Source organism: Pagrus major, chromosome 17 (assembly GCF_040436345.1).
Source record: "Pagrus major chromosome 17, Pma_NU_1.0".
Lineage (NCBI taxonomy): Eukaryota > Metazoa > Chordata > Actinopteri > Spariformes > Sparidae > Pagrus > Pagrus major.
The window spans coordinates 16891985-16903407 of NC_133231.1; the positions used below are offsets into that span (position 1 = coordinate 16891985).

The 11423-nt window shown below is 41.1% G+C and overlaps 1 protein-coding gene across 1 annotated transcript; it reads right to left on the reverse strand.

The window, feature by feature from the left end:
- Nucleotides 1–253: 253 nt before the first annotated feature.
- On the reverse strand, nt 254–10159 carry slc45a4b (solute carrier family 45 member 4b). Its single transcript, XM_073484736.1, has 12 exons — nt 9955–10159; nt 7187–7375; nt 6913–7092; nt 6162–6814; nt 5826–5966; nt 5482–5733; nt 5239–5358; nt 4801–4900; nt 4160–4240; nt 3908–4038; nt 3596–3664; nt 254–3325 (listed from the first exon to the last, which is right to left on the reverse strand). The coding sequence occupies exons 1-12, from the start codon at nt 10034–10036 to the stop codon at nt 3023–3025; spliced, it is 2301 nt and encodes a 766-aa protein (XP_073340837.1). The 5' UTR covers nt 10037–10159; the 3' UTR covers nt 254–3022.
- Nucleotides 10160–11423: the final 1264 nt, after the last annotated feature.

The following is an 11423-nucleotide window of genomic DNA, read 5'->3' on the forward strand; positions in this document are numbered from 1 at the left end:
AACACTGTACAGAAGAAACTTGGAGGATTTGCAGATGGCAGATACTGTGAATGTCCTGGTTTTTCAATCCTTGACTGTTCTTAAATCAAAAATAATTTGGCGTATTGCTTCAATTTCAAGGATCTTCTATTACTATTTCTACTTTTAAAATAATCAAAATATCACAAATATTTATGTAAGAATGGAAAGAAAAGAGTTTATAAAGGCGACATGACATGCATACACAAGGGACTGTCAATAAAAAACAAAGACACACATGATGGTGCATTTATTTGCCCACACCGGTGATTGACTTTCAAACCAAAACATAGAATATCATCTTAGAAGTCTTAACATTTGTATAAAATCAAAATAATTTCAACAAGCCTGGAGAACTGTTCCAACAAATTCTTGTTCAGTAAAGTAGACTGGCACTAAAATTCGAGCGTTTCTACCAGAAAAGCTTCTTGGTGAGGTGAAAACATCTGTGAAATATTTAGACCAGCAAAGTTAAATCACTCATTGAACCCAACTAGAGCAACTGAATTAATTTAAGAGGCATGGAAGCTGTCGAGAAAACAATTGGCTTTGGTTCACCTGCCTGTTTCTTAATAGTCCTCTGAAAAAATGTGAAAAAATAAGTTAAATATGAATATTTCTAAACTTTACTGGACTTGTCATAATGCAAAAGTGCCCCATATTGCTTGGAAAACTTAATATTGGGAAACTTAAACTAACAAAATGTAACCCCTTGTCAAAAAGTCCTTAAAAAAAAAAAACAGACTGAGAACAATTCCCAAAGAACACAATGACGCAGTCACACACATTATTTACAGGAAATATGTGATAAATTAATTATTTTTTATATATATTTTGATAATAGATGCAAAAATCCACAGAATGATGTTTCCTTTTTAGTACTCGAACATGAGGCAGTGTAAATCTTGAGGCTTTACTCCTCAGTGACAGCGATCAAACCATAGATGACACATTTCTGTCATGACAGGCAAAGCAATCGCATAGCTAGCAGGATACAAGGTCCAAACAAATGCTGTAGGCACTGCTCTTATACCTATAAACAGAGTCTCTAAAAGGTGCAGTAACAATAGACTTCTTGCCCTCAGCCAAGTCATAAAGTACCAGTGGACCCTTTTGTGCTGTGAAACAAAGAATCTGTGCAATGTTTTCACTTGTGGCAGTGTTTCCTCTGAGTTGAACAATCCTTCAAGGAGGAAAGCAACTGCTTCTCTTTAAGGTTCATTTGGCCCCAGTCAGGGGAAATATTAAGTTTGCATAGATCAGACCTTGGCCTTGCATAGAAGTGGTCCTCTCTACCATTCAATATGCAGCATTACAGGTTTCAGGAACACTTTCAGACCACGTGACACTAAACCCAACTCAAGAAATAATGAAAATTGAAGAAATAAAGATTGTACACAAGTCCGTAGCCTATTACACTGTATGCACTGCACTAGGTTTGTGACACCGCCAATACATGAAAGCATGGTAGACTATGGTAAACATTATCTTGCATGCTACTCCCTGGTCAAAATAATCCTCTACAAACTCTCTGCCGGTGCCCATGTTTGTTATTCTGAGGTAAAGTGGAAGCTGGCAGTACAGGAGCTATTCATCTTCTCAGTTGTCCTTACAGTACAGCAGGACCGATTTTTACGACTGTCAAATGACAGAATGGCACACTGAACTAATGTGAGTGACGGTAACTTTGCTTTCAATGCACAGTACAAACAGAAACTGAGAGCATAGAATTTTTGAATTTGTGCGTTTCTGTACAGGCAAGACAAAAACAGTCATTGTATGAAGGGCACTTCTGACTGCACACCAGATTGCTATGGAACAGGTTTCAACATCAAATGTGAATTAAAAAAATGAAATTAAAAAAATGTTTTGTAACCTCTACAACACATGCAGAAGGCTTTAGCTGTCACTTCTAAAATAACAATATCAAGGCATTCCCTTAACAGACTGGAACAAATATTTACATCTGTATTCAGTCAAAAAGTAACACTTTAACAACATTATGATTGTCCTTTAATCAGTTATAGAGCAGCTACTATGAAGTAAAATGTCACGTTTCATCATTTGGCAGCACTTGTGTGACAGTACTGTTCAGCAGTGAGACACAAAGTGCTCTGTGTGCTTCCAATTTTTGTAATAAAGGCTTACGTTTGTTTCAGTAGTCTGTATTTAAGTTTCAGTAGTTAAGTCAGGTTTCCACCAAAAGTACCAGGAACTTTTAGTCCCAGGAACTACTTTAAAGGAACTAAAGGGTTCCTTTAGGCTGTTGTTCTCAGTGTTCCACCACATTTTGAAGACCTGTGAAGATTAGGCAAATGACTCTTCTGATTTATGATGACATATGTTACACGTCATTTTGCACGCAACTTTACAACAACGATGCCATAAAATCTGTTATCGGTACTTTCTTCTGAAACTCCATGTTGTTGTGTTGAAGCACAATGAGCCTGCAGATTAAAAAAAATGGTGGGTGAAATAAAATGCTGCGAGCACTCCACCAAAGTTGCTGTAGTTTTGGAACGTACTAAGCAGGCACTAGGGGGTAAAATAATGTCCCTGAAATTGAATTTAGACCTTGTTCCTTGTGTTGAAGCACTGAGTTCCTTGTGAGGTTCCTATTTCCTGGGGAAAGTTCCTGCGGTGGAAATGCGGCCTTAGTTTCAATAGTCCGACCAAGTCAGTGTCATGTGGCTCTTTTTGTTTCAATGGCTTACTTCTCTCCATCTAACCATTCAAACATGTATTTGTTTTAGGCTTGAGGTAGCAACAAGATAAGGAGAACAGTCCAAAACTGAGATTGTTTCTTCTTTTCAGTCGTCCATCTAAGAAGATGATCCATTCAAATCCATCCCACTCAAGATTTCTGTAGATCCACTTTCTGCCATGTTTTCCCTCTTTCATCATCTTCCCTAGTTCCGAAAGGCACAAACCCTCAAGTTGTCACCCACATGCTGTGGCTTGAGCTTTGTGAGGATAAACTTTTACAATCCTTACATGTTAATGTTCAGGCAACACAGTGATTCTTTGTCTCCTTCAAACTATCTCCATCGTCTGTGAGGTTCAGCAGAGCCAACTTCTGGTCACTGGTCCTTTCTCCATTTGGGTCTGAAACTCCAGGTAAACCCACCAAGCCCTTGTCCTGCTCTGAGCTGCTGGGCTCCACATCAGGATAAATGACGAGGAAACAGGCGGTAAGGAAGCCGAGGAAGGAGCCCCCAGAGGCCAATGCAGGAATGACACGCACACTGCCAACGGCGTCTACCACAGTTCCGAGGGCCGATGCAACCAAAATCTGGCTGATGTAGACCTGGAAAAAAAAACAAAATAGAATGATTCAACACAATGGTATACACTGTGTCGATGCTTTCCACACACTCTTATCACGACACCTTGAGCATAAAGCACCTGAATATGACACAAACATCAGTTCAAAAAGACCAAGAATCACTGTCCTGTTTGAGTGTTGCTCATTTCAATGGCATAATTTTACTTGGATGCTGCTGGATCAATTTAGGTTCAGAGCTAGTATGGAATTTTAGTTTTATTCTAAGAAAGGGAAAAAAGTAAGAGTGCTCACCTGGCAGGTTAAGATAGCGCAGTCGATACCAAAACCTCTTCTAGTATTTGCTGGACTGTGGTGGATGTACTGAGGAGAGAAACAGTGGAGGAGAGACTGTCACTCGAATCGTATATCCCTCAGATTATCAGTGTGTAGGTTTTTCGTGAGTGACAAGATATAGAGCAAATACTATTATTTTAAAGTTTGGTTAATTGCAAGACCTCTACTGAAGTACCATGGCAAAATGATACACAAAAAATATAAAACATGGACACTTTCTGCTTCTTTCTTTCTGTGAAATTTGAGTGTACTGTCCGTTTGTGTACTTACCTCTTTGATTTCATGGTACTGCCCGAGTAATGCGTAGGGACAATAGGAGATACTCATGGAGATGATGCCCATGGTACTGATCATCACCATGGCAACATAAACATTCGGGAAGATGGCCATGATAGCAGTTCCTAAGGTTAAAGGGTAAAGAACGTTATTCTGCATACCCATTAAGACAATATGCAACTGCTTCCAATTCCACCGTACTTCACTCTGTTATTGTCATCTGTTTATTCTTTTGTGGTAACTTACCTATTGTAAATCCCAGTGTTCCAACAATGTAGATAACCTTAATGCTCAGATCAAAATTATCCAGGTACTTCTGGAGGATTGCTGAGTGGAGAGATGGAAAGAGAGAGAGATATAGATATCAATTATTTCAGAATGTGGGGAAGCAGGTTAGAAACAGGATGGAAACTAGAACTACCGCAGCGCAGTTGTATGCCTCCACGCATTAGTCAAGTTGCTGTTCGAGGGCTGTGGCGTTGAATTATGGCCAGAACATTTTTTGTAGAATATTATGATGTTACAGTGCATTTAACCTCTGACCTTGTTGTTATTAAATGTCATAACGTCATAATTTTATCCTATCAGACCATTATTGTACTTCTTGTATGAATTCTTGAGTAATCGCAAAAAAAAAAGTTTTTTGAGGTCACAGTGACCGCAACCTCTGACCTCTGGCCACCAAATTCTAATCAGTTGAGCTCTTTGAGTCATAGTGGACATTTGTACCAAATTTGAAATAATTCCCTTAAGGCCTTTCTGAGATATTGTGCTCACAAGAATGGGACAGACAGACAACCTGAAAACATAAATCCTGCGACCACTGCTGTTGCCAGTGCGGAAAATACAAATAAAATAATAAAAAGTTGAATTCATTAATTGTTTACCAGAGCAGAGAGCAGCAGTGGCAGCGTACACAACCAGTCCCCAGCAGCCCATCTGTACTCCTCTGTTGTAGTTTTGTAGCTCTGTGGAATTAGCTGGAGCCTGAAAAAAGGGAATAATTTCAATGTTATTCAACACTATGCTGGATAACTGGCACTGCTGGCATAAATAACTTGATGTGATATGCTGGGTTTATTCATCTGTGTTCCTCCACTGTATACAAACTGCCAAATGATCTCAGTTGGTAAAACTGTCTTTAAACAATGAGCCACTGGAGGCAATGACGAGGGCATTTATTTCATTTTGTGTGCAGCCTGAAGGGGCCACAACTGACATTTCATTGTGTTTTGTAAATTGACAGTAAAAGAGCCCCGATACCTTAAAGTGTGTGTGTGTGTGTGTGTGTGTGTGCGTGCGTGTGTGTGTGTGCGCGCGCATACCTTAGGGTCTCCGTGGTAGATGACTTGCCCCATGAAATCAGTATAAAACACAGCTTCAGCTATAATTGAGAACCATGTGAGAAGGTGACACAGACACAGTCTCCACAGCTGCCTCGGCATCTATCGATGGCAGAAAAAGAAAGAATGAGTCAACTACAACAAACAGCAAACTTAAAATAACTTTAATGTGATGCAGTGCAATATTAAAGTAATAATATTAAAGACATTTCCAATTTGCTTCACCCTTAACATGGATAACCAGAGCAGTCGAACAGTTGTACCCCTGTCTGGTCCTTCCTCACTGCTGGAGCCCTCAGATGACAGACTGCTGACTGACAGCTGCAACTCGCGCCTGTCTGCACGCCCCTGGAGGTCACTCAGATCGTTCAGACTGCGGGAGGTGGTGATGGGTCCAGGGCTCGAAGGTGCTGTTGTGCGTCGTAGTCGATAACGCTGTGATCCCACTCGTCCATAGTAAGAGAAAGTAAAGGAGGGCTGAAGAGGGAAAAAAAGATCAGCCTTTTCACATTTCTTAAATATCTGTGACTCTTTAAGAAACCTTCAAAAAACGGCAAGTGTAATCGTACTTGTCTGTAGAAGGTGGGTCGGCGTGATGACACTGAGGTGCTGGAGGGGCGGTTTACTAGCCTGGTGGAGGCATGGCCTTTCATTGCATTAGAGTGGTCAGAAGAGGACAAGTCCGTGCTGACACCATTGGCAGCCTTGACCTGCAGGGACAGGAAAGGAGCACACATGTACTGGAATGTATATTAAAGGCAGAAAAGGGAATGTAAAACACACCACAAAGGTTTTCTGTTCCATAAACTGCCTATCAATTTAAAAACAAATAACTTTGACACTGATGCTGCTCTGGCAATGTACAAAACAAAAATAAAATCTGCCGCTGTAGCAGCTGATTTCACCTGTGTTTTTAGATGTGATCCTTTAGAGCCAGAACTGATAAGTGAAGGACCGTTTGTTGGCCCCTTAAGCTCAGGCTTAACTGGATTTTTAGGTTCCAAGGCAACCTTCCCATCAGTAACAGCAGAAGGAGACTCAATGCTGCTGTCTGATGGCTTGAAAACATCTTCGAGTTCTCCCTGCGTCTCTGGTAGAATGTGATGCACCTCTGGTACGAAATGTTGTACATCTGGGTAGAGGTCAGGATCCAACTCAATGGTGGCATCTGGCATGGCTAACACTGAATCGCTTTTACTCCGCACTCGCTCCACAGCAAGGAAGTCCATTTCTCCTTCCTCAGGATCTGATTCGTTATCCTCTCGGGACAGGGGGGCAGAAGTGTCCTCCTCTGCAATCACATCCAATAAAGGCAGCGTGTGGCCAACAGGCTTGAAAGACAAGTGGCTGGTGGACTCCCCACTTCCTTTGACTTTGAGCAGGTTGGATGGAGAGAAAGGTTGCTCGGGGATACTGAGCATGTGCAGTGTGACAGAGACAATGAAGATGACACTTGCAAACAGGAAGAGGACCTGCTCCTGGGATTTAAATGCTCGACCTAGAGCTGTGCCAGTCCAGTCTAGACCACCCAGCATGTAGCCCACTGCTCCGCCGAGCCCTGAGGAGACAGATACAGACACAAACAGATGTCTATAATCGTCTAAGAATAGCTGAGGTCTCTGTGTATGTGTGTTTGTTCATACATGCATGTCTTACCAGCAGAAAAGGCGTGAATATTCAGGGCCATATCTTGCTCCTCTGTGTCAGCAACATCAAGAAGGTAAGCTCTGATTGGTCCCTCAGAGGCGTCAGCGCAGAAGTCCAGCACCACCACACCCACCACAGTGAGGACGATGCCAATCGTCTGGCTGCCAGGACTATCGCCAACGGAAAGACCTGATAGAATACCACAAAATATATACAGATGTGGTCAAACTCATTACTTAAGTTATTATGTAAGTGGTGACTTTCTCTGAAACCGTTCACTCACCTATTAACGATCCATTTAAAAACAGCGCCACTCCCAGCATCACACCTACACACAGGGCCAGAATGAACGGCCTTCTCCGCCCCCAACGCAGAGTACATCGGTCACTTGCCGAGCCAATCACAGGCGTGAAGAGGAGACCCAGGATAGGACTGAGGAACCAGGTCAAGCTGTAATATTGCTCAGGAAGACCTAGAAAACACAAATAAGCAAAACAATAGAATTATTTAAGTAAGTTAAACAGGATTACTACTGTTGGACTAAATTCTATTCATAGGAAAGATTTGCTATGATTAAATAATAAGCTACATCATTATTGCACACGTTATAATGCTAAATTGTCTGCTGTTTTAACAATATCATAGTCTGGGAGTCTTGGCAGTATTTCTAAAACAATGACAGTTTAATGAAGTCTTAGACATTGGGGATATTGTGTTTTTATTCAGGCAGCATTAACCACAAAACATGCTTTATTGTATTAATTTGCATCTGTGGTATATTTTTCTGATGAGGCCAGAACTCTGATCTTTGTCCATATGCTACTGTATGATGTTGAATCTGTCCAACGTTTTCATTATTTGTTATATTTTATGTTTTTATTACAAACCCTGTCTTTAACTACGGCTACTGAACAACTGACTGAATGACTAATATGTTGAGATTCAATTGTCTTAATACTGAACTATTCATGGACCAGCCTTTATCTTTATCAGACATCTTGGTACAAAACTTAAGCCAACCAATTCAAACACTACCTTTGTCATACAGGAACTTGCCATAAAAACTAAAACGGTCTGAGTAGAGAAGCTTTTAAGGTTTTCCCATGTTCCATTGTTTATAAAAGCATCACACATGACGGCTCTTGCATACCAAAGAGCCCTTTCTGCTCTTAAACAACTTCCTTTACCAACAGCGTTTAGAAAGGCCTGAACATTTCAGAGAATGAGGTGGCATGTTACAACAACACAGACAGAAATATGCAGCAACCAACCAGGAAAGTGGTGAAATCACCACTGAGACTTCAGCTTCAGCCTGCAGTGAAATCAGGCAAAACTGTTGCAATCTGGACAAATTATACGTAAAATATGTGGGAGGTGATCAGCTGTCAATTATGATTAAAAAAAACAACAAATCTCTGTCTCTGTTAGATGACAGTCTCCTGATTTTCCACTCCTTATAAAGAAGTGGACTCTTACATTCAATGTAAAAATCTGATGCATTTGAATACAGTCAGCTGGTCGGGTGAGCTGCCTGGTTCTCACGGGAACAACATGTTACCCATGCTGCCTTGCTCTGCTCCAGGCTTCCCTCTCGCTTAAGTCAACAACAGCAGATGACTTTTTGACAGTAGGAAAAATATCTTGCTTTCCGTCATCTTTACCTCTCACTCAGAGTGAATAAAAATTTCTACTGAAGGTACTCTGCACGGTATGAAGAAGAGTATCACTGCATCATTAGTGAAACACTGAAATCTATCTTACCAAACAAGGTTTGGTACCAAACAAGGTTTGGTAAGATTGATTTCAGCATAAAGTATGAGGGCCTTACGGGACCTTAAAAATGTTCGTCCACTGTGTCAAACTTGACAAGCTCTGGAGAACTCAACTACAAAGAAAAATCCAAGACTGCAATCACCCACTCCTGACATACTAATAAATTGTATTGTAAATTCTGAATGTGTTTTTAAAGAGTCGACTATAGCAAAGTAAATCCTATTAAAATACAGAGCTAATGTTTCAACTCTTCAAACTAGGAGGGCTTCATCCAGGCGTAACACGTTAATGTTTCTGATGGTGGTGTTGTCCAACTGTTGCAACACTGAATGTAAAGAGCAAAGAAGCAATGAAACAGCGTATGTATTCTACTTTTTTCTTTGCTTTCCAGAACCTGTTAAAATGCTTTTTTGATGTGTGCAGTAATCTGTTAAACTACTTCCGACCAGTAATCCCATGCCACAACAGTCAATGGATGACTATCACCCACAAATGAAGCAGCTAATTTCCAACAACCGTTTCACTCTGAAGGTCAAGCCTTGGACTCTGGGCTATGCAAAGACAACAATCAATTTTACAAACAGATACGATGTAAAATGTTTTCACAAACATCCTGAATGTTTTTTTAAACATAATCTTTCTTACAATATTGTGAATAGGGTGAAAAACAAGGAGACTAAAATGTGCTGTGTTTGGCATTCTTGTCATACCTAGCCGGGAAAAAATGCTTTTGTTTCATTTCTGCTATGGGGGCAAACCTGACATCTAACTGTGCTAGCCATGGGTTGGCTAGTGCTGGGCAAATAGGTTACATGACATAGTGGTGCAGCCTGGGAAATCAATAGATCCAGTCAAATTCCACAATGTTTCTGCTGTGACCGGACTACTACTGCAGCTGGAATCCACACTGATGGGCAACTCTTTTTAGGTCGCCTCAACACAAACCAAACTATTCTTATACATAGAAAATTAATGAATAACAAGTTTCTCACAACTGAATTTGGGCCGTGTGGGTCTTCAGATTTCATCACACTTACCATGGGAATACTAACACAAATACATCACTAAGATGTCTGACAGGGTAAAAAAAGGCTTTACGCATTACAGTGCAAACACTAGCTTTGAAACATCATATCATCAAGTGTTAATTCCAGTGTTCCCAATGTTGATAAATGTTCATGTTTTGATATCAGCAACAGAATGACATCACTTGAACTTTTGTCTGAGTGTACAGTAGGAGTGTCTGTTTCTCTAAATGACTGTGTTGCGTCTCCTTACCTATCTGCAGCAGCACCGGCAACACTAGGGCTGTCTCCATGGCGTAGCAGAACTCCCGTCCAAACATCACCGCTCCGTGCATTACCCAGCGATGCAGAGGGATGTGCACACCTCTGCCCACCTCCTCTATCTCCTTCTCAATCTCTTCTGCTTCTTCCTTGGGTTTCTTCTTCTCCGGGAAGCCAGAAGCCCCCCTCTCCTCTGCTCCATCATCCATTACATTCTGGTTTGACTTCAGAGGAGCCATTTATTTGGCAGGATGGTCGGTATATATCAGTATATACCACTTAGTGCTACTATTTTATATTATTTTATACCTATTTATTTTATTTGTTAGCAGAACTGTACTTGTTACTGTATAATAAAAAACACTTAATGTCCATGGTTTTCATCTTGATCACTCACTGTGTAAGACAAGCTGAAGATATCCAGAAAGATAAATCAGTGAGCATCTCTGCTGGTCAGCACCTTCTGGGGTTGAGGAGGAGGAGGCAGGAATCATCATTATCATGAGACTAATGTGTACAAAAAGGGATGCAGAAAACGGCACGGCTCAGTAGCACAGTGGGAGAGCGGTGGAGCTCGTCACTGTGACTTGCACAATATCAAAATTCAGGAAAGGCAAAAAAGTTGTGCGCAGTTCCAGAGGTATGTGGGAGGAGCAGAAGAAGTGGGAGTGGGGGTGTGTCAATGTGTTTTAGTGGTGAGTTAGTTGCTCCAGTAGCTGTGTTTGTGGTACACCGTGAGAAAGGTTGGAATAGGTCTGTGAATGTGTTTGCTGTGGCTGGTCAGAGTGTGTTGGACATTGTGTGCATGCAGCATTTGGATTGTATTTTGGATTGTGTGAGCGTGGGTCGGCAGAAGACAGCGCGTGTGTGTGCATGTAAGTGCACTTCCTTGCAAGTCAGGGTCAAAGCATGTGGAAAATCCTTGGCAAAGACCCACTGTGTCACCCAGCAACCTGAAGAAAAACAGACACCAGTTAGACAGTAAACTAAATCCACAAAAAGTACAGGGGGCAGCATTGCTTGACGGTAACATTGCCTGTCATCACTTATTGTCTGATTTGTTCAGACCCTACAGATACAGAAAGATAAGACCAAAAAGCAAACTTTTCTTAACACTCCTTTTTTGTAAGTATGGGGTCAAGGACCAAATACTAGAAGGCTCCCACGTGCAAAAATGTTTCAGCACAGTTGGATCCCATGATAGGAAACAAAAACTCCTGGCTTAAAAAAAAAAATGTTGCCCTGCCCTCAAATTTATAGATGGAATAGACATGATAAAACAGATTACAAGAACAAAGGACCAACCAACTTTGCCACACCTTGACTATCTGAGGTTACTACAAAGCTTTTCATTCATGTATCTTCTCCAGTCTTTCAAACTCACCTGTAACCATAACCTTTAGACCACAAAGCTGGCTGGTTATAAAGACGTCAGAGGCATGAACAAAAGCCACATTAAGA